The sequence below is a fragment of the Embiotoca jacksoni genome, unplaced genomic scaffold (assembly GCF_022577435.1).
Source record: "Embiotoca jacksoni isolate LCO1_2020_lvr unplaced genomic scaffold, fEmbJac1.0.p SCAF_16, whole genome shotgun sequence".
NCBI classification, from domain to species: Eukaryota; Metazoa; Chordata; class Actinopteri; family Embiotocidae; genus Embiotoca; species Embiotoca jacksoni.
In genome coordinates this window covers 6,494,449-6,516,995 of record NW_027185296.1, presented here as the reverse complement: position 1 = coordinate 6,516,995, position 22,547 = coordinate 6,494,449, and the positions used below count along the sequence as shown (strand labels likewise).

The window sequence follows — 22,547 nt, the reverse complement described above, 5'->3', positions numbered from 1 at the left end:
TGCAGAGCTGCCACGCCCGTTTGCAATCCATGAGCATAACCATTAAACACTGAAAATGGAGAGACATAAAACACTCATTTGTTCACATGATGTAACTATGCATACTGTAACAGCAGCCATTATGGCCTGAAACAGGTGGTTATGGACAATAACTCGGCGTGGGAGTGAAGATGGATTTAATGCAGCGTCTTAATGGGACGTCACAAACTGCTTTCAACGACGAGGTCACTGCACCAGCAGCTCTTCTACATCCAGACTGGCTCTTGAGGCCGACTGGACATCGTCAGTGGCAGCTGAATGCGTTGAAGAGCCTCTCCCTCCAGAACAGCTCGTCACCTTCACTACAATTGATCAAATTTCGATTGAAAACATTTATTCTTCCTGCCATTTTCCAAGTTTTGATTTTGTCTTTACAATATTAATGTTTGCTCATGTATATTTTAGGTGTTTAATATAGTTTGAACTGCTTTTGATTTTGTTTGTTTAAATTCTGTCTGATGTTCTGCAGCACTTTGGTCAGTGTGTGTTGTGTGTAAATGTAACCATCTTAGAGCCAAAGACATACTGAAAAGAGTCTTGAGCTCGCAGGGAAAAAAAACGACCCCCAGTAAACACAGGGGGGATCTCCTGGTCTCCATGTCCCCTGCTGCATTCAGTCGATGCTTCTGACACACAAACGCTACCGTGTCTGTATGTCTTTCATGCCTTTACCCTCTATCATCTGCCGTGGTGGTGCACACATTTGAAAAGTAAACTAAACTACACCCTAAATCGTGCAACCCAAAACAGAAAAAGGTCCAGATTTACTGCAGCAGGTTGCTTCATTTTTTGTCGCCATTTCCCAGGTGTAAGCTACCTATTAACATCCCGCTCCGTTAATGGTTAGCAAGACAAACATGTCAACAATCCAGGTAGAAACTCTACCCAAGTCCACAAATTGGTTATGTAACTTTTAGTGGAGTATAATTGCATCTGTGCCAAATTAAACCACGTTGTTTACTACAACTGTGTGTTTACAAGGATGGTCAGTTATTCAGATATGATTTTATCAAGAGGTAAAAAGTTAAATGTATATGAAATAGTCAGAACAACCTACCTTAGAAAGTACTGTCTACATTGCATCCTAAACAAATTTTAAATTTAAAGCAGCAGTGTTTCACACGACCTTAAGCATTTTAATGTCGACAGTGGCACTACATTTTGTTTTTGTTACTTCAGTCAGCATTCAACACCCACTATCTTTACTTGATCCAGATAATAAAAACCTCCCCATAAAACCTTTAACAGGGAAAAGATTTAAATAGAATACGTAAAATAAAATAAAAAAAAATTCACACGTCTTGATGCTTTGGTGGCCATTTTTGACAAACTTTAAGAAAACATAACATCTCTACCATTGATTGTCTAAAAGTTCAGACATCTAGTGTTGATCATTCACTGTGGACTTCCAGCCTCCGTCAGGTTGACAAAGTGAGAAGTTGTACAGCAGGTTAAGAACAAGCTGTGTACCTAATCAAAAGTATCCATGTTTGTGTGGACACAGCGTGATACCGCTCAACTCTGCACACTTCCGCCAGCGGCCAGTTTCACCGGCAGCCAAAAACAACTTGTGAAATAAGTCAATAAATCCATTTCAGCTGTTAAGCATCTCATCAGATAACAGTTTGAAGCAACAACAGCAAGCCGGTGAGCTTTGGCCACACCCTCTTTATTAGACACAAACTGTATCAGAAACCAAAAACACATTGGTTCCTCTGCTGCTGGCAGTTGGTGTTATTCCCAGTGATAACTGCAACCTTACACCTCTCTCTGCCCCTCCTGCCTTATCTCCTGGACACATCAAACAGGCCACCCACTTGCTGTGCTGTCAGCCTGCAGCACCAACCGGATACCTATTGTGAAACACGACAACATAACAAACTGGGTTACGCAACACCAGCAGGGCCAGGGTGCAGCTCACCCCTGCCCTCAATGATCTTCAAGGCACACCAACGGGACACAAACATGACCTTTTCACATGCATGTATTTTTTCTTTTACGCTGCAGGTAAGAAATACCTTTGGTGGAAATGAGGTCTTTCTCCTCACCAATACATGTTGGCGAGGAGAAAGACCTCATTTCTCCTGTTAGAGAAGCTTTATTGACACAAAGAGATGTTGGTGGGCCATGAGGTGGAAGCAGGAGACGGTGCTGCCGGGAGCTCCCGCTGCAAAATGGAGGTTTGTTTTCGACTGACAGGAACAAAAGGAGGGTGTGTGTGTGTGTGTGTGTGTGTGTGTGTGTGTGTGTGTGTGTGTGTGTGTTGAGGGGTGGGGGGGGGGGTTAATCAGGGGGTAGATGGGGAAGAGATGAGGAGAGGGAGGGAGAGCACTCAGGGTCTTTGGTTGTGAGAGCCACTGTGTCTTTAAAATAATGAGCCATCTCCTCCCTCTATCCTCCCAGGTTTGGTAGGAGGGGAGGACGGGGACACACACACACACACACACACACACACACACACACACACACACACACACACACACACACACACACACACACACACACACACACACACACACACACACACACACACACGAGAAGCAATGTGAGCGAAGGGGGGTGGGGGGTTCGGAGGGAAGAAGGGGTCTGCGGGCAAAAAAGAAGTGGAAAGAAGCCCGGGGTGAAGGGGGGCAGAGGGATGACGGGAGGGGCAGCGGTGAAAGTGTAACCTGAGCCCAGGCAGGAACGCAGGGTGAAGTAAGGGACCTACAGGACGGTTGGTGATCACATGCATGAATGGAGGGCCGCTATGGACCACTGTTACATGACAAGCAACATGCACACAGCCTCTCAGGGGGAGGAGGACAGAGGAGGCGGGCAGAGCTCAATACCTACTGGCCACAAACACAGCAACAAGCAATGTCCACCTATAATATATAGAAACCCTCAAATTAAGCCTAGGATTGGCTATAAGAAGAAGGAATCAGAGACTAAATGAAAGACAGAAACATGAAAGGGAAAGAGGAAAACACCTGCTGCACAATTTTTATTTTTGTTACATCTAAAGTAAGGAATTATTAAATTTAAAAATGCTTCAAAAGGCATAACAACTATAACTTGAACCTATATTTTAATTTACAATTTGACAAACACAACTGCAGATAAAATTTTTTAAAAAAAGCTGTTGGACATTGTGTAGGTGGGAGGTTTGGTGGACAATGACAGTGATCCCACTATAGCCCACCCTGCCACTGAGGACCACCCATAAGCAGACAGCTTGGTGCTCTCACTGGATGCACAGGGTCTCTTAATTACAATAACAACCCAATCAGCCACTAATGAGCCCCTGTTTTTTTTGTTTCGTTTTGTTTTTTTGTTTTGTTTTGGGGTTTTTTTGGCAGGGGGGGGGGGGGGGGGGGCAACAGAGCCCAGACTGGAATTTACTGTACCATACTGTCATCCTGAAGACCTCTATAGGGGAAATTTGGGCCATGCACCCGCCTTCCCTGTCTGTTTGACACTTAATTTGGCAGCAGGAATGAGAGGAGGAGGAGGAGGACGAGGAGGAGGAATGGGGAGGGAAGTGTATCTGTGGGGGGGGGGGGGGGGGGGGGGGGGGGGGGGGGGTCAGACAAACAGAAACAGCAGAGAAAAAAGTTTGGATTTGGAGTGAGATCTTCAAGAGGAGATGAACAAATTTGTCAGAGAAATCAGATTTTTTTTTTTTTTTCCTGACCAATTATTAAGATAGTCTAGACATTTGTCACTCTGCCTGCTGCTTGAAGAGCTGCGAGGTCGTTTTTACACGTTCATGCTGCGACATGAACTGAATAAATTATGCGAACGGTTGCAGTGAAGACAACAGCTTATGTTGTTTACACACCCTTTAATGTTAATTTGATGGATGCTGATGGGACCATTCAAAGATCACCAGGACTGCAGAGGGTCCATACACAGATGACAGAATAGTACAATATGCCGTGTGGGATAGGGCTGAACAAACTGTGATTTGTATTTTTCTAAATTTAGAGACCAAGGTATTTAAAAACTAAAAAGATGCAGTTTTTAAGATCTGTAAATCAAAGAGAAAACAAAGAGTGCCATATGTTTTGATCCAGATTATCATTTCTATATGTCAAGGATTTTCCCACCACCAAATCTATATATTTATTCAAACATTTAAATGTTAGAAACTCTGGATAGGACCCTCACACTGCTCTGGGGACAACTATTAGAGGATGCATGTGAAGCCAGTGACCAAAATGTAATTAAATGGGGCTTAATTATAAGATTAGGGACTGGCTGTTTGTCTCTACTACTAGTCATGAAAAAGAGAATCGTTATAGTTTTCTCTTTCTATCAGGTTGTAAAATGGTTTCTTGGAGCCCGACCGATTTATTGGTTGGTGGATTTCATTAGCAGATATTGGCCTATCACAGATATGATATTGCGTGTATGTTGTCTGATATAAAACTTCTCTTTAATGTGCAGAATGCAGAAAAAGATGCTTGGGGGGTAAGAAAGATATTGTTCTATTTGTGCACTGGAGCTACACTCTAAAATATAACATATCTCTGTCCCAAGTGTTTGGTAACCCCATTTCGGTTGATATATAGATATCTGAATACATTATTTTTCCTCTTTACTTACGAATATCGGCATTAGCCCCCAAAATCCAGTAGAAGTCAGGCTTTAATTTGGCTTATTAATTTGCATGGCTTGCAATTTGACCATCGCGTGGATTTGAATGCTGAAACAATATATTTTTCGGCCCCAAAATAAAACTTGTGTGGTCCAGTTGCTTTTACAGACAATAACCAGGATATTATAGCATCATCTTATTGATCAAACAACCCTTTAACAGAAAAATGGAGTCAAAAAGTCAGAGTAAATGCTGCATCTGTGCAGCCAGTGAGCACCGTGTAGTGATCCAGCATGTGTATAATCCACTTCTGCTTTCCATAATGTGCGAGTGTGTAATATGAAACTAATCTGTCAAAATTACTCTGCACTGACAACTTCTCAAAAAATTCCAGCACTTTTCCTCGACTTGGCAACTGATCAGATTTTGATTATAAGATTAAAAAAATAGGAGATGAACACTGGTATCCGGTTGCGATATGTGCTGGTTCACGGGCACGCAGACCATCGTTACGCTGTGGGCAATCCAGCCACAGTGTGAAGAGGCTATATATATATATATATAACTGAGAAAAATATATTCCGATTTAGGTTCGATCAGAAATTTATAGCAGCGCGTTCAGAGGAAAATGAAAGCAACTCCGCACCTCCTCTCCTTTACTGCTCCTCTTGCACATTTTCCTTAGATCATAGAAATATCTGTCACAATGGCTTTAAATCATTAGTGCTGGCTGTGTAGTTATGAGTGTCATCAAAAAAATTTAATTTGCACTATTACTATGTTACTATATAGTTACTATATACTATATTACTATATTACTATATTACTATATACTATATATAATCACAGTATTAAATGTCACTTTACTCCCTGCCATCATGTGTCAGGTCTTTCTCTCCTCGTCAAATATGAAGCAGAATTAGCTCATCATTATTACAGCTCAAAAATGACTTGACTGGTGCAACTGAGGTCAGACCAATGTATCGGCTATCTGTGACAGAAACTGCCATCTCCACTGTTGGTGAGCACCCACAGCTGCAACCTCCATTATAGCGTAGCTACAATTTCAGACAGATTCTTCTCTTATTTTTAGAGTTGTGCTCCCTGCAGAGAATTTAATATGCATCGACTAACCGAAGCTGGCTGGCACTGAGAGAGCGTATCATGGTGGCAGGTCTTAGAAGGCGAGAGCGGAGCCCTCTGTGGCCCGCGGATAGGCCTGCCTCTGCCTTTCACTGAAGCAGAGGGCAGCCGCACATTAGCTTAGCGTGAAACCAGACCTGTCTAGCATGAAACCAGGTGGCAGCTAACTCTGGACTGTGAGAAGTTTCCTCTCGCTGTCAGCTTAGGCACATGTTCCCCCTGATGAGGTGATCTGCCAATTATAGATTTGTCAACAGCTCAGTTGCTGAACAAACCCCTGCGAGAGAGAATATGCGTCTGCGGTGCCAAGTGGACTGCCAGCGGAAAAATGCATTTGTTTGTTAATATAACTGTGGAAAGTCCTGAGAAGTAAAGCCAGCTCCCCGCGCGCCCACTGCCAAGCTGTGGCTTCTACAGAGAAAAATGAGGCTGAGAAACTGCATGTGAGGCATTTTGATTAACATGTACCAACATGTACCTCCAAAACAAAGAGAGCTGACGACCAGGATAACAGTGCGTGAGCCAGGGAAAGACACAGAGGGGGGCTCTGTAGGCTCATTGCCATCCAGTTAAAACACACAGGGAAATGTATTTAAAAAAAAAAAAAAAAAAAAAAATCTGTTGACAGACCAAGTGACAGAGCAAGCAAGCGTAGCTAACACGTGCATCGTGACTGTCCTGTACTTCCACATTTGAGGACATCAGATAAAGGTGTGTGCTCGAATCGAGAGAAAAGGAGTGTGTGGGTTGGAACACCTGTTCCTCCATTGCCTCAGCTTCCCATTGAGGAGCATGGCAAACGGTGCTGGCCCAGCCTATTTATATACAACGCTGGGTCCCGTTACAGCTGTGGCAGAGGGCCAGGCTGTGGCAGATTGAAGCGGGTAGAAAAGAGCAACATGCAGGCCCCGTGCTGTCAGATGGCTCGCCAAGAGAAGAGAGAGGCCTAAATCAGATCACACTGGTGACTTTGGCTGCCTCTTTCTCTTTACCTTCCGGCACTGGCAAAGGAGAGAGGCAGGCAGGGAGGGAGGGAGGGAGGTGGAGGGGAGCAGAGGAAGAGTGGAAGGTGAGGTGCAAAGAGAGGGAGACAAAGGGAGATCAGGTAATAGATATATATGTGTGTGTGTGTTTATATATATATATATATATATATATATATATATATATATATATATATATATATATATATATATATATATATATATATATATATATATATATATAAACAAGAGAAAAAGAAGTGAGCGGGGAGGGGGTGGGGGTGAGGTGCTATCACTGTCACTTGTTTTTAAAAACAATGACTCCTTATATTCTAGTTTCACAGTCCCTCCTGCTGCCGGGAGGGAGGAGGAGGTGAAAGACAGGTGTAGAAGCAGAGGGGAGGAGAAGCAAGCAGATGAAACCGAATGGACTCCCCTGTTTGACATCCTCTCAGAATGACAGGGTACCTGATAGGAACTGGTCCCTCGAGTGTATGTCTCTACCAACCATCAACACCAAATATCCACGATGCAGACATGTGGAGTCTGACAGTGAAACATGTCTCACACATCAGCTGGACATGACTGAGACTCCAAGGTCTGCTCAGTAGCTCCCTTTGTACTAAAAAAAACCAGGAACACAAGGTTAAAGGAAAGGTTTCAGCCTGCCAAACAATTCAGACACATTTTATTCTGCAATCTGGAGGACGGCTAACCTTCATTTATTCATGAAACCGGTAACATGTCATCCGGAGCAGGCTCTCATCAACACGCTCCTTTCTCAAAGAAGAAAATAATCCTGCATGCTGCATAAGACAGCAACAGTGAACCGAAAGAAGTTGAGACTTTTCTCCACACTTCTATCTACTTCAAACTAACCATTTGCCAAGATATGCCGATGAGTGGCTGTGAAGTTAGATACACCAACAATAATAAAAACAATTGCTTGCTCTGCTATTTCCTTAAAAAGATCCCCGCTTTATAGCTCTTTATGGTATTATACGAAGGGAAGACAACTGGACGCTGTGGGTTCAAATGTACCTCCGTCAGTTGTCACAGCAGAATGCTAATGTTCGCTAGAATACTGTTCATAGAGCAGGACTGAGCACTTCAATATTTCGCTTGTAATTTGCTTCCCTGGAGACCCAGAACGTTAAAAAGAGACGTCTGGGCCCGACACCTCTGGCCTTTGAGTGGCATTGTGACAATAGCTTCAAACCAGCCGGGAGACTGAAGAGACACGAGTGAACAGGGATCAAATTAAACTGTTTCATCTATTTAGCGTGTTCAGAGGAGACATGTATTTACTGATAGTAAATTTAAAAAAAAAATTAAAAACAGTGTCTTTGGGTCAATTATAAACTAATTTAATTCTGGTGGTGTTGTAATTGTTTGGTTTTGTACCATAATCTGTGGCTACTGTCCCTTCCCCCCAAAAGTTATTTGTCTTTGGACTGTGTCTTTGAGCTTTTTCCTTACTGCCCAGTTCTTCATGTTACTCCAGAAGAAAACAAACGTTTCAAGATTTTCAACAACTTCTTTAACGCCATGTGCACCATAAACTTCATTCAATCGAACAGTTTATTCCTTTCCTGGGGTTTCACAATAAAAGTACCCATTTCCAATGAACACGTGACAGCATGTATAACTTATCATAGGCCTGATCAACTGGATATATATATTCCCAAACAGAATAAACTAGTGCCTTTTAACTTCACACTTGATTCCCAGCCTTTTCTCCGTTTCTCCTTCTCCTAGTGCCATTCAGACTGTTGAGAAGGAAATACTGTCAAGGAATTTAAAACACAGGGCCACTGATGCAAACTGTATCTGCATAATAACATAATACCTGCTATGACTGTAATGCACTTATCCATTCAGTCTTTTCCCTTTATTTCCATGACACAATTGCAACCAGCGTGTCTAGAAAATAATTGGACAGCTGGTAATACACAAGCCGGAAAACAAAAATCCAAAATATTCTGGCCACGCCTCACAAAAATAGCAAAAACCAGGTGGTGCTCCAAACAAATAAAAAAGCATGTTTGTAGGGGGGAGGGGAGGGAGGAGGGCATTCCTGACATAGTTGAAGCATTTTGGAGTAGACAGACAGAGGACCGTGAAACAGGAGCAGGTAATCAACTGCAGGCTGGACTCTGCTGAAGATACAGTACAAGACAGACAGACAGACACAGAGACACACACACACACACAGAGACACACACACACACACACACACACACACACACAGAGAGAGTGAGTAATACAAAAAACATCTGATGTTCCTTTTCATCTTCCCACGTTAGCTAGCGGAGCACAGCGCAGCGTCTTGGTGTGGTGAGCCTCGGCCCAAGAGGGAGGCAGCCAGGGCTCGGTTACCCTGCTTGACTTGCAGCCACACGGCAGCAGCTGCAGGGCCCGGCCCCACCAACGCTGCGACCCACATAACCAGAGCTACACATGAGGCTGGAGGAGCTACGCCTGCCTGATGGCTCTGCCAAATCTGCTCCTTCCATCCCGTATGGCTAGCTTTCTTCTTCCAGATCTGCCCGCCTCTATGGTTGAAAAGTGGCTGTGGCGCTACATTTCGGATCTTAACCGGCTTCATGTAGGACTGAAGTTTGTGATTTATCCACTCGGCATTAAGAAAGAATGAAGGTTTAGACGTACTCGGGCAAGAAAAGAAAAGTACAGTCATTGTGGTTAAACTGCTGCCCTTGCTGTGTCTCCACATGGTAACATGCCTTTTTCTAAATGTTGTAGTTTTACTATCCGGCTCTAACAGTTTTGCGGTTTAGAGGTATTCCCTGTGTGGGGAATGGATGAGTGAGCTCATCCCGAGCATGGCAAATCCTATCGATTTGACCGGATTGCTGCGTGGCCGCCAACTCCGAGCAAGCAGCTGAATCCAACACTTGATGCAAGTACAGAAAACACCCAGAAAGGAGGAAATCATTTGAATCTAACTGCCTTGAAATTGAACTCGGATTGTTTGTTTGTGTACGTATGAATGTGTCTGCATGTGAGCCTCAGACTATAGAGAGGAGTGAGGAGACAAGTTAACAAGCCGGGGAGATGTGAAAGCAAGAAGGAAAGAAAAGGAAAACGAAGGCAGAGTTTGAGCAAACAGCGAGACAGACAGAGGGATTTGATGTTTGGGGAGTTGACAAACTAAGACGGAAAAGAAGGCGAAGCGGAGGCTGGAGGGATGGAGAGCAGAGGGGCCAGGTCAGTTTAATGGCCCGTTTGTCTGCACTGTTAGACCACCAGCCCTCACTGGCTGCTGCAGGACACACACACACACACACACACACACACACACACACACACACACACACACACACACACACACACACACACACACACACACACACACACACACCCTGCTTCCTTCTTTCCATATCTCTCCCTCCCTCCCTCTACCTTTTCCATTGCTCAGGCCTGGACCTGGAGCCTCCTTCCATTCACCAAACCACAATCGTGCCATAAATCTGCAGAAATGTGTTTTCACCACCCTCCGCCTTTGAACACCAGTTTCTTATTGATCTGATATGACTGCACATGAAGCAGCAGTGTACTGCAAACATGATCAATAAACACTCAGACCTGGGGTTTTGACTATGGACAAATACCCCTCCCTATGTTGTTGTTGTTATTTCTCTCTCTCTCACTCACACACACACACACACACACACACACACACACACACACACACACACACACACACACACACACACACACACAGCAGATGGATGGATATCACACCAGTACATTTATTCATAAAACTTTCTCAGTATATTAAATATTGTTCCTATTTTAGAACTATTTTAGTGACCAACAATATGATAGTTAGTCAGTGTTAAATCAAATGCAGAATTTTGTACAGTCATGCTGATTGTTTTGTTCAGTGTTGTTCTAACCTGAAATTGATTTCACATGCCTTGTAGTTCAGAGAGTTTCTCATTTTCTTGTCCAAGAATGATTTTTAACAGCCCTGCATGTTGGTTATTGCTAATGATTTTCAAAACTGGAAATACAGATGCAGAGTTATAAATCATTTTATATCTAAAATGCATATAGTTTTAAGTATCGTGCAATTGTGAGCAGCAATGAGTCATGTAATCATCTATACACTCCTCATAGCTGGTTGATTGATCTGGTGCAAATCTGAGTGAGCTCAAGTTATTAGCTCTAACTTTTTTTTCCATGTTTGACAAAAGCTGCCCTCAGCCACTGGTGTGTACTGGGCTTAGTGGCTTTATTATTACATGTGTGACTGCCAAGGATTAACGAAAGGTTGCTGGTCAGCAGATCAAATTTGTCTTCACAGCTGAAATGCAGAAACATACCAGTTAACAGTTAATTTAAAAAAAAAAAAAAGCCCTAATAAAATAATACAAGCATGTGTTCTGTAATGAAAAGATTACATTTACTGCCTGGCTAGTGGTTTTGTGAGGCATGGCCAGACTCACTCTGGTTTTATGGCTGCAGTGAATGAAGTGGTGCAGAGGTGGACTGAAACTACAGTAGGTCTGAGAAGGAGGGAGCTTTGTACCCCTTCTGTAGGTGGGGCAGGTGGTTTCCATCTCCTTCTATCTGCTGGTGAGGATGCAGTGATGAGTGTGTGTGTGTGTGTGTGTGTGTGTGTGTGTGTGTGCTATAAGTTGTTGGAGGATGTGAGGAAGGCTGCAGTCTCGAGCAGGACGACCGTGGGTGTCTGTGATTAGTAAGCACTGATCATGCAAAATTGATGAGTAAACCACAGGTCACAAGTATGTGAATCAATAAAATCACTTCAGTTACTGCAGTTAGTGTAGAGAGATTCGAGCAGTACAGTGGAGCTGGACTCTGCCTCTCACCAGTTATTGACAGACTGTTGGTGGGTTACTCCCACTAACTGCAGGCTGAATGGCGAGAGGTCTTGACTTGATTACAGGTGTTAAGGCTGATTTTTATTACATAGGAAAACAATCACGACAGATTAGGGTTTGTTTATAGAGGACACCTATCTGGGGTCGAACAAGGGACAATCAAGACACATTTGTATTGCAAGTAGCAACATTCAATAAAATCAATCAACAGCAGCTCAATAGACAACATTAAAGATCGCCTCCGGGCATTGATTAAACCCCTACATACTCATCTGTCCATCAAAATTATATATTTATTTTATAAACATTAAAATACATTTTATTTATCCATTTTATTTTCTAAAAATAAAAAAACACCCTAATGCCTTAAAGTGGCTTACATAAAACCATTGCCTTAATTCAGTTCATGTGGATCTATATGTTAGTAGTTCCTGCTTCCACTCACCCCTCCGCCATTCACCTGCAGCTCCAACTGACAGTTTGATGATATAAAAAGCTCTACCATGCAAGTTGACGTGGTTGGTTCGTTAGGTGTGTGATGTATGAAACCCTGGCTGTCTGAATCGGTGGTGTTTACTGCTTATTTTGCTCATTGTGTCGTGTAGCATATTAAAAAAAAAAAAAAAAAAACACACCACGTGGACAAGGTTAAGAAGTGGATTCTCACAGGAGGCAGTCTTTAAGACAAAACTGATTATTCATCACACACTAAAATAGAGAAATGCGTTAAGTGCAGTGAGGCTAGAAGTGTCTTTAGACAGGGGAGGTGGGGGAGCGCTGAAGCCAACTGCCAGCACAGCCAGTGCTGTCACCATAGTAACCTATCTCATTCTAGTTCATCAGGACAAAAACAGAGCCCCCCCCCTCCCCCCCCCCCCCCCCCCCCCCCCAACACACACACACACACACACACACACACACCCCACAAACACACACAGTCGCTGAACGCATTACATGTACAAGCATGAGTGCTCATAAAAAGATGCACAAACACATACAGACACACAGCGCAGCAAATACAACATAATCAGAGAGGGCCATGTGACTGGGTGCTGTTGTTCACGATGTGCAGGTGTACATGTTGAGCATCATTTAGGCCCAGCTGGAGCAAGCAGGCTTAATGAGAAGAGAGAAAACAAAAACGTGGAGGGAGAGAGGTGTCAGATGGATGGTGTTCACACCTTTAAGAGGTTTGAAAGAGGAGGCTTTCCCACACCATAGAGCGGGATTAGCAGGTGGGTGTGTGTGTTTGTGCGTGTGTGTGTTTGTGTGTGTGTGTTAGTGGAAGGCAGGTCCGCAGGCTGTGCGCATCTGCAGTGTAAAAGAAAAACAAATCAGTGGATGACAGTGAACCCTCTTACCGCTGAACGTAGAAGCCAATGAAGGTGGGAGGGCGAAAGAGAGTAGAGACGGAGCTTCAGGGTAAGAAATACAGCCAGGAGTGGCAAGGCACGGCCACAGGAGGGGGGGCCGGCGTGTGTGTGTGTGGGAGGGGGGGGATTTGCTATGGTGCATTCATATTTCACCTGTCACATTTAGCTGCATAAAAAAACATGTAATACATTAAACTATATATGCTACATTTTTATACAGGGCCATTTCTCTCCCTGTGTTTCATGCATTTTTCCTGACTTTCACACTAAATTTTCCAGGTGCCCATTATGCATTGCTATGTGAAGCTAGGCTCATTCATTGAATTGCTTTATGTAGAAATGTCTGCTGATTAGTACATTTATTAATTTCTCTAATTTGACCAGATTTAACAAACCTACAAGCTGTTAATAAAAAAGCGTGGCCTGGCTGAAACTGTGTGACAGTTGCTTGAAATTATAAAAACATAATGTGTGAATTATTTACTGTTCAAACAGCTAATGTCCCTGATTGATTTCTACATGACGTATTCATCATCTGTAGCCAATATTCCCTTATTTTACAGCTTGAATCGGTCCATTCTTTAGTTCAGTGATCAATATTGTCCCCCTGTGTATGTGTGCATGCATGCGTGTGTGTGTGTGTGTGTGTGTGTGTGTGTGGTTGTAATTAACTGCTAACGGGCTCACTGGGCAGTGTGTCAAAGGTCCACCTCTCAGTCATATGACAATCCTCAAAATAAATTTCACCCAGCAGGTTCAGTTAAGACAGCCTCTTGAGCCCAACAAACACACATGCACCCGTGCACCCAGTGCCCTCACACACTCAGACACACGATACAGATACAAAGAGAGCATCTATCGTTGCGCTCATACAGTGCTATGCAAAAAATGCAGACATCCCCTGAGTTTTCGCAACACTGGTGAAGCCCGTGTTGAAAGAAAATAGAAAGAAAGGTCTATTTTTATGAAATTCAATTAATTAACAGCATATATTTGGCTGAAAGGCAGAATAATCATAATTTTAATGGTAATTAGTGTTCAAACCGTGTAATTACTACAAGAGAGTTATGAAATTAAATATAAATCACCAAGTCTTCATGGCACAGCTGACACATTTCATTTGAACTTTATTATCTACATCAGCGTAGAGTATATTTTATTACTTCATCCTATATAATGTATTCTAAAGAGCTGTTAAAAAAAACTCAAGCGGTGTTTTCAAAGCACCGTCTTCACCAATGACTTACAAAGACTCTAGATTCATCTACCACACGCCCTGTAGAGTTGCTCAGTCCTCTGGCACATCTTTCCAGCAGCAACAGTACAGAGTCATTCTAGATGTGTATATGTTTTCATCCTGGATTGCATAACTACATAGAGTATGTGTAGATATTTTGGAAAAGTAAAATTTTTCACAAGACCAAGATGGACATTTTAACTTGATCAGTTTTGGACAGCATCTTTGCAGAAAGCTGCATTTTTTTTTTTTTTGCTGGGAAATGACAACAGCCGTGACCTCAGACCGTTTCTGGTCCGGCCTGCAAAATACCCCCAAAAGATCCCCGTGTTGATCCCGGCATTACAGGGCCGGCTCAACGTGGATTTTACAGTGTGAAGTCACCAACGGTTAAAATAGGGCAGATTCAAACAGCAACAAGGACTATCAAATCAGATTGTTGCAGCATGGCGTAACGGCCCTGTCTGTGTGTTAGTCAGTGTGTTAGTCAGTGTGTGTGTGTGTTTCCCGCACCCCATCCTTCCCCTCCCAACTGGACCACATTTCTGTGCAGTGAGCAGAGGTTTACATAAACAGTCACAGTGCTCTATCTAGGAATGGGAGCTGGAGAGGAGGGCATCAGCTCAGCCCTGTGTTTAAAAACAACAGCTCTAACTCTTCACTAAACTGACGCATATATTTCAGACTGAAATCACATTGTGTTGCACAGGAGGAACTCATCTGCTCACAGCGGTCTCAGGACGGCTTGTCAATCGAGAGACAAATCATTTGTGTTTTATAATTGTGAGTGTTTCCTCTTCATCTTCCAGATGTCTGATAGGAAAACTAGAGCTGAGGTCAGAGTACACAATGTAAAGTTTCTGTCGTATGGAGTTTGTTGCATCTTTTAAGTGGCTTCATATTCTTTGTTTAAAGTTGACACTGATGTGCATAAATTATCTTTAAGTTTAATATACATTCACAATCAATGAGTACCTTAACTCAAGTACTATATTCAAGTACAATTTTAAAAAATAGTTTTATTTTAGTATTTTCAGTTGATACTATTTCATTCTTCCACTCAGAGGAAAATATTGTACTTTCTACTCCACTAAATGTAATTTCCAACCTGTTTGTCTGCTGCTATATTACAAACAGCAGTGTAGTCGGGGTCACATTTCAGATGTCTATAAGTTATTAACAGCTCCACCCAAGAGTGAATTTTTTTTTTTTTTCCTCTGAACTTCTCACATGGTTTCATTTTAATAAATCTTGAAAAGATCCGATATCTTACCAAAAATCTAGTTTAGATAAAAACTCCACAAACTGAAAACAGATTTGTGGATCAGCACTTTCCTCTCCAGGTAATCATCTGACGACCCCTCACACTTATCTGCTGTCCCAGTTGGGATACAAAGTAGTTCAAACTAGCTCCACCAGCAGCAGTTACAACAGTAACATGCTGCTCACACACAAATTTTATGTCACATATAATAATATACCAGTCGGAGGGACCAAACCAAGACTTTTACTTTAATATTTTAAATATAGTTTGTTGCCATTACTTAAGTAGGATTATTTATGCAGGATTTGTACTTGTAATGGAGTATTTCTGACTCTGTTATAATGAAATGTTTCCTTTGGTAAAGCATCTGAATACTTCTACCACCACTGGTAATAACCAAGTTATTTGCACAGTTTAACCTTCAACAAAACATATGCTCGTCACTGGTATAAACTTGTTTATAGACTAAAAAAAAAAAAAATCAAGTAAGAGGAAATGTGGGAAATAACCGGTTTAAAGTTATCAGTAACTCCCTAACTGACATGTTATGCCTCAAAACTAGACTTCAAATCTTCAAGAGAGTCTAACAATGTGTGTGAGTTGGTAAGCATGCTGGTGTCAAAACCCTTCTGAGGGAGCACTTCCCTCCTGCCCCTTTAACTGGGTTTATATCTGTTAGTTGAAAACATTAATAATTATCATCTTTGCCATTGAATAGGTGGATATTAAAAATCCTCAGCCTTTTCACATTATTATAAAATGTTAACATAGCACTGAAGTGTTTGTTGAAAGCAGACAAAGCGAAACAGACGAGCAAACACGCTACAGAAATGTAGTAATTTGCTTGTCGGCCGATCAAACCGTGAATTGTGAGTCAACGGGCCGACCCGAGTCAACGGGTCAGGTTGTGTTTTTTTTTTTTTTATCCACGACTTTACTGCTGTTGAAAAAGACTGCCTGGAACAGACGCACATACACACAAGCACAAACAAGACGGAAAAAAAACAACATTTGGCAAGTTAAGGAGAGGTTGAATGGGATACTTGGAAAGATAAGAGCAGTGGAGGAAGCACTTAGGGAAGGCACCCCAACAGTTAATTTCCTCTTGCAGTACATATTGCCTTCCTGGCCAACACACACACAACGCAATACACAGCTGCTGGAGCCTCAGTTCATGACCCCCATTGTCTGATGCCTGTGTGAACACGGACTACCCAAATATACAATGGCAATTTGCAATCAGCTGTAGGGCTGCATTGTTAAAGATGATTCTGCGTGTAGCCGATTAAAAATACAGTACAGAGTGTGCTGAAGGCAAAGCACGAGAAGAGCAGATAAAAACAAATTAAAAAAAACGAATAATGAAGCAAACAGAGAAGAACAACGACGCTACAGTAGAAAATCACCCAGAACCCATTCTGAATGTTTCAAACACTGCAATGGTTATTAACAGTCAAACCAATATTATACAGATTTCATTATATTTTACACCTTTGTGAGAGTTTTTCAGATGTGAGGATGTTCTTTCCTTTAGCGTAAAATTATTATCTTTGTGATTTTATAGTCGATCTGACAAAACCGTTTGAAGACATCACCTTAGTCTTTGGGAAACAAAGATGGGCATTTTCTAATTTTCCTGAATTTTGGCACAAACAATCAATTGAGTGTGAAAACAATAGTCATATCAGAATACAGACATTTTAAAAATGTTAATTTGCAAACAGTGCTTCTGTTTTCAGTCTGTTATCTGATTTTTCAAATAAATAGATAAAATAATCTTTTCGAAAATGACTGATTACTTCTTTTCTGTTCACTATGGCTGCAAATAATTATTTTCATTAAAGATTTATCTGTTGATTATATTTTCCAATAACTAATTAGCTGTTGGTTCTGTAAAATATCAGGAACTGGTGAGAAATATTGAGCCTAAAATGTATTTTTTTGTCCTAACCAACAGTCCACAACCAAAATATATTGTGTTTATATCAGGAAGGACTGAAGGAAACAGAAAATATTCACATTTAAAAGCTGGAATACATTTTTTTAGTTAAAAAATGACTCAGAACGATTATCAAAATAGTTGGCGGTTAATTTTCTGTCCATCATGAATCATTGCAGCTCTGTTGTTTGCCAACCATCACACAGACAGAATATAATTCCCTTCGACGTGTCTTGAAATTAAGTAATGGTTCAGCAGAGGATGCTCACTCTGCTTTACACGGTGTCATTCTTCACCTCCACCTCATTCATTGTTTTCATGTATCAGGACCACCTCCTAATGCAATTTGTCTGTTTGATGAATTGGATGTGTGGTGGGTCAAGGGGCCACTCAGGGCTCAGGGGCTAGTGCTAACAGGCAGCCCACTCGTGAGCCTGCCGCTCGAGTACACACTGTTCTCATGCATGGCCACCTCCTCTGGACACACACAGTCTCTCACCGAAACACACACACACATAGATATATAGAAAACATACATTGCCCGGAAGTGGGCAGGTCAGGAGCTGAGAGTTGAGATCCTGCAGACAGCACAGAGTTACTGGGGAGCATACCGATATATATATATATATACACACACACACACACACACGCACACACACACACACACACACACACACACACAGGCACCTACATGGTGGGCCACTTCAAAGACATTCCACAACATGCACAGCATTGTCAGAAAATGCCAATGTGCACTTCAGTGAAGAGTGCCTGAGTATCCAAATGGGATACAGACAAACTCACACAAATGGAGGGCAACTCTTCTCGCCTTGATTTTATAACTCCACATGTTTCTCCATCAGCAGAGCAGGCAGAGTGACTATTCGACTGCTCCTCCTGAACAAATGCTGTGGACGTTGGATTCAGATGGTCAGAGAGGGAGATTCATGAGGCGATCTGTGTGACAGCGCTGCTTAAAGGAGCATATATACTGCAGAAAGCATACGTAATAACGCATGCATACACACATGCACGCTACCAACCGAGCTGCGCTTACAAGCCTGAGAGGAGAAAGGCTCCCAAGTTGCACAACCTGTTTTTCACGAGTTCGACCAGGAGACAGCTCAGCGGTTACTTCAGAAAACATTTTGCTGATAACAAACAGTCCAATTGAAGTCATTATATTTTGTGGAGTGCAGTCAGCGGATCACAGCCACGGCAGTTTTATATCAATACTCCCTCTCCGTTTCCCATGGCTGAGGCTGAGACGGAGACGTCAGGCAGCATGTGGATTCAGAATGAAACAGTCTAAGTATTTTGGTTGTTACACCCCACCCCCCCTTTGGCGTAAACATCTCAAAAGTTCCAAATATGGTCACTTCCCAGAGTACTGAGGAACCAGAAGCAGCCAATGACATGTACCCCACTCCCTGAGAGACAGAAAAAAGGAAAGGAAGGAGGGGTACCAGCAGCCCAGTCTCATAAGACTCCCTTTCAGGGGCCTCTGTTCTGTCTGCATACATGACCTGTGTAGAGTAGTCAGATTATTTCCTTTGAACCTGGCCACTGGGAGACATTTTTAAGTAATACAACCAATTACCGTCATTACTAAATTCAAGACAAGAAACAGCAAGCGCCACTTTATGAATGGTTTCTTTAAGGTGATTTGTTCCCACATTTTAAACTGGTGTACCTGTTCATGTACAGAAAGACGTTATAAGCTTGTGCAACACACCATCTAAAACACTGAACATAAGTCTCACAGGGAGAAGTGTGGACCAAAGGTTAGACCGCTGAAAAAAACAGAGTTCCCGTCATTCTGTTTGTACAATGAATTTGTTTTACATAGAGACATTCGTCCATTTAAACTGAGACAACACAACACAACATGGTATTATCTACCTAAAGTAATATGGGTGCTTTTGACTTATGTGAGTGTGAACGGCAATCACATGGAGGAGGGGGGAAGGGGGGCAGACAGACAGAAACAGCAGAGTCAAAGTGTCCCATATGGATAGCAAATGTGTTATTTGCAATGAGTGTGTCAGTGTGAGGAGGAGCAACGTTACATTCCTTTAACAACACAAATGAATAAAGAGAATATGTGCATATATCAGTAGCTGCATTGGGGGCAAAACCGTTGGAAAATCCAATATCAAGCATCCCTGTATCAAGTTGAAAATTGAATTATAATAGGGTAAAACATTTAATACAAAATTAAGTCAATTTTGCTGCCTATGACGTAGGTGGTCAATCTGAAATTTCGTACATCAGCCCATAGAGATGTGTCTGACTGTTCGTTGACATTATTCCGCCGATTGAAAGCAGGCCATCCTGAACAATATCCCAACAGCAGCCTGCAGTAAACGCACCATCTGATAAACACAACTCCCTGGTCCACTGATATCGTTATTAAGACGAGGTCATTAGGAGGCAGTTTAGAGCGGGATCGTTACCTCCAGCCCTCTCAGTGTCTCCAGCAAACGCATCACGGGACTTTAAAAGATAACGCGCCGTTATATTGTTACAATCAAGCCTCTAATTGATTGATTAAAAACACAAACGGGGACAGAACAACAGGCAATCCTCCGGTGAGGAAGACGCCCGCACCTCGCTCCGATCTGGAGCCAAAAGCGCAATGTAGGCTAATCCACCACACGAAGAGACGTCTTAGCGTCGGCGGCTAATTTGTTTACATTCAGGCTGCAGCAGCAGCGCCGCGCGCATGTGTACGTGTGTGTGTGTTGTTGTTGTTGTTGTTGTTGTTGGTGCGAGTCTGTCGCCATGAGAGGCCTAGCTCCGCTCACAGGGCCGATCCTGCTGCTCCCAGTTTAGACTCGCTGCAGCAGACCACCCTCGTCCAGTTACAGCGACTAATCTGGCCCTGGGGCTGACGCATCCAGCACAGGCCGCTCACAAAAAGATGTACCTTTAAGAGGCAGCGCGAGAGGGCGGGCATATTCCTCAATAACTTTACGGAGGAATATCAATTATTAGCGCGCGGCCACGCATACGCAACAACGGAAATTACGAGCCCCTTAATTGGAGCCGCGCAAGAGTCTGAGCATGCGCCAAAAATAAAAATAAAAACAATAACATAATCCCGCTTCTTCCTCTTTCCCCATAATATTCTTCGGGACTTCAAGCGTTTCGGTGTCAAAACAAAACGACCTAAAATGTGTCTTATTTATTACCCCGTTGAAGTCGGAAACATATTCACGAGAAATATTTATACTTTAGGCGATTTATAAGGCTGTAACGCAAATTTGACATCACGATAAACGTGAATCAGTATATGCAGTATGTTAGGTGGCATTTAGAGCAGTTATAAATAAAAAAAATAAAAAAGTAACTTGGTTGACAAACATGCGTTGATTCAAAAAGCAATACTTACTTTCTCCGTTGATTAGTCCACACTGGCATATAATGCAGGTGCAGATGATAAAAAACACCATTTGTGCTCGCATCTTCAGCGTCAGCCGCCTCATTTTGACGGCAGGATAAGTTGTGCTCTCCTCTTGAAGGTTCTCCAAAATGAAATGTTAATTCGAGAGTAAACAACTTAAGGTCCAATAACTGATTGAAGGTTGCCCCCCCTGTAAACCGGGGGCTGGAGGGGGCGGGGGGTAAGAAGCGGATGATTATCTCCCCCCAGATAAGTTTGTGATGTGTGTGGGGAAGATGCAGGCCATTAAATAACGTGATCTTGGGTTCTGGCAACACATGTGCGAGTAAAAATCTTCATTTTTCCATAAATGAAGGCGACAGTCCACGTTCATCTGTTTGGTTTTGGTGCTTCGCTGAATTAAGAGGAAAATAATAATAACAATAACAATAATAATAATAATAATAATAATAATAATAATAATGGTAACGCACGCAGGAAGCTATTTGGGAGGTCCCCGAAGAAGGTGCGCTGGCCCCGGGCTCATTTCTCTGTAGCGCACCGCTGCAGTCAGTGAAGAAAGAGCCACTTCGAAAACAAACTGTTTCTTCTGCACCGCGTTTAGAAACACGGCGAGTCCTCCTGCAGACACGGGCTGAAGTTGGGAGACACGGCAGGAGTTGGCAGCTCCGTCCTCAGAAAGTCTTTATATCCCCCACCACCACCACCACCACCCCCTGTTTTCCTCGTATCTTCTCACGAGCACATCCCAGGAAGGAAGCTCCTCGGAGCCGCTACGTGCAGGAAAAAAAAAAAAAAAAAAAAAAAAACCCCAAGCAGCTTTCCCCACAACGACCTTCCTCTGAACTCCTTCACCCCCGCTGCTGACCGCCGCGCCGCGCACGAATGAACACTCATAAAAGGGGGAGAGGAAAAAAAAACGCAGAGAAAGAAATCGGGAAAACTTGGGAGGCAAACGCTACTCCTTTCCCCATTCACCCGCGAGGAGGGGGGAAAACGACGGGGGGAAGAAGAAGAAGAAAAAAAAAAAAAATGTCCGTATTTCACCTGCACGTTGCTGCGAAGTGAGGAAACTCTCCCACCACGCCGCTCGTCTCTGCTCTCAGATTAGCTGCTGGGGAGGAGGAGGAAAAAAAAAAAAAAACCAACAAAAAAAACACAGCTAACGTTAGCCAGCTAATCCAAAACAAACGAGGTTTCAGTGTCGGTGGAGTTAAAAATTAAAAAAAAAAAAAAAACAACACACACACACATACACACACACACACACGCGCGCGCGCGCGTAAAGTGAGTATCCCGTCTCCGATAGTCCAAAAAGGACGAGGTAAACAAACAAGAAAAAAGACTTTAACAAAAACAACAAAAAAAGACGGGTCAAGTTGTGAAAAAAAAAAAAAAAAACTTGGATTCCCGTTCCGTTTAGCGGTCGCTCTCCCTTCAGGTTCCCCTCTTTCCGTCTCTCTTTCTGCGAGTCTCTCCACCAGTAAACAAGTCCTGCCAGTCACTTCAGCTGGGGGTTCTCGGTCTGCGGGGAAACACGGAGCGCGCAGCCGCCGAAAAGCTCCAGCGCCGGGCTCCGGATCTGGACCGTCTGAGGCGGCGCTGCTCTTTGTCAGGGAGGGGAGGAAGGTGAACTCACTTGCAACACCTGAAAATAACATTTAAAAAAATAAATAAAAATAAAAATGGAGTAATATCAGTTGAAACATG

At 42.8% G+C, this 22,547-nt stretch overlaps 1 protein-coding gene across 1 annotated transcript in view; it reads right to left on the bottom strand.

The window, feature by feature from the left end:
• Window positions 1–22,329, bottom strand: part of insrb (insulin receptor b) — an 83,593-nt gene extending 61,264 nt beyond the window's left edge. The window contains exon 1 of the mRNA XM_069150532.1: window positions 20,826–22,329. Within this exon, the coding sequence (XP_069006633.1) occupies window positions 20,826–20,919 (94 nt within the window). The 5' untranslated portion in view covers window positions 20,920–22,329. The remainder of the gene's footprint in view (window positions 1–20,825) is intronic.
• Between the last annotated feature and the right edge of the window lie 218 nt (window positions 22,330–22,547).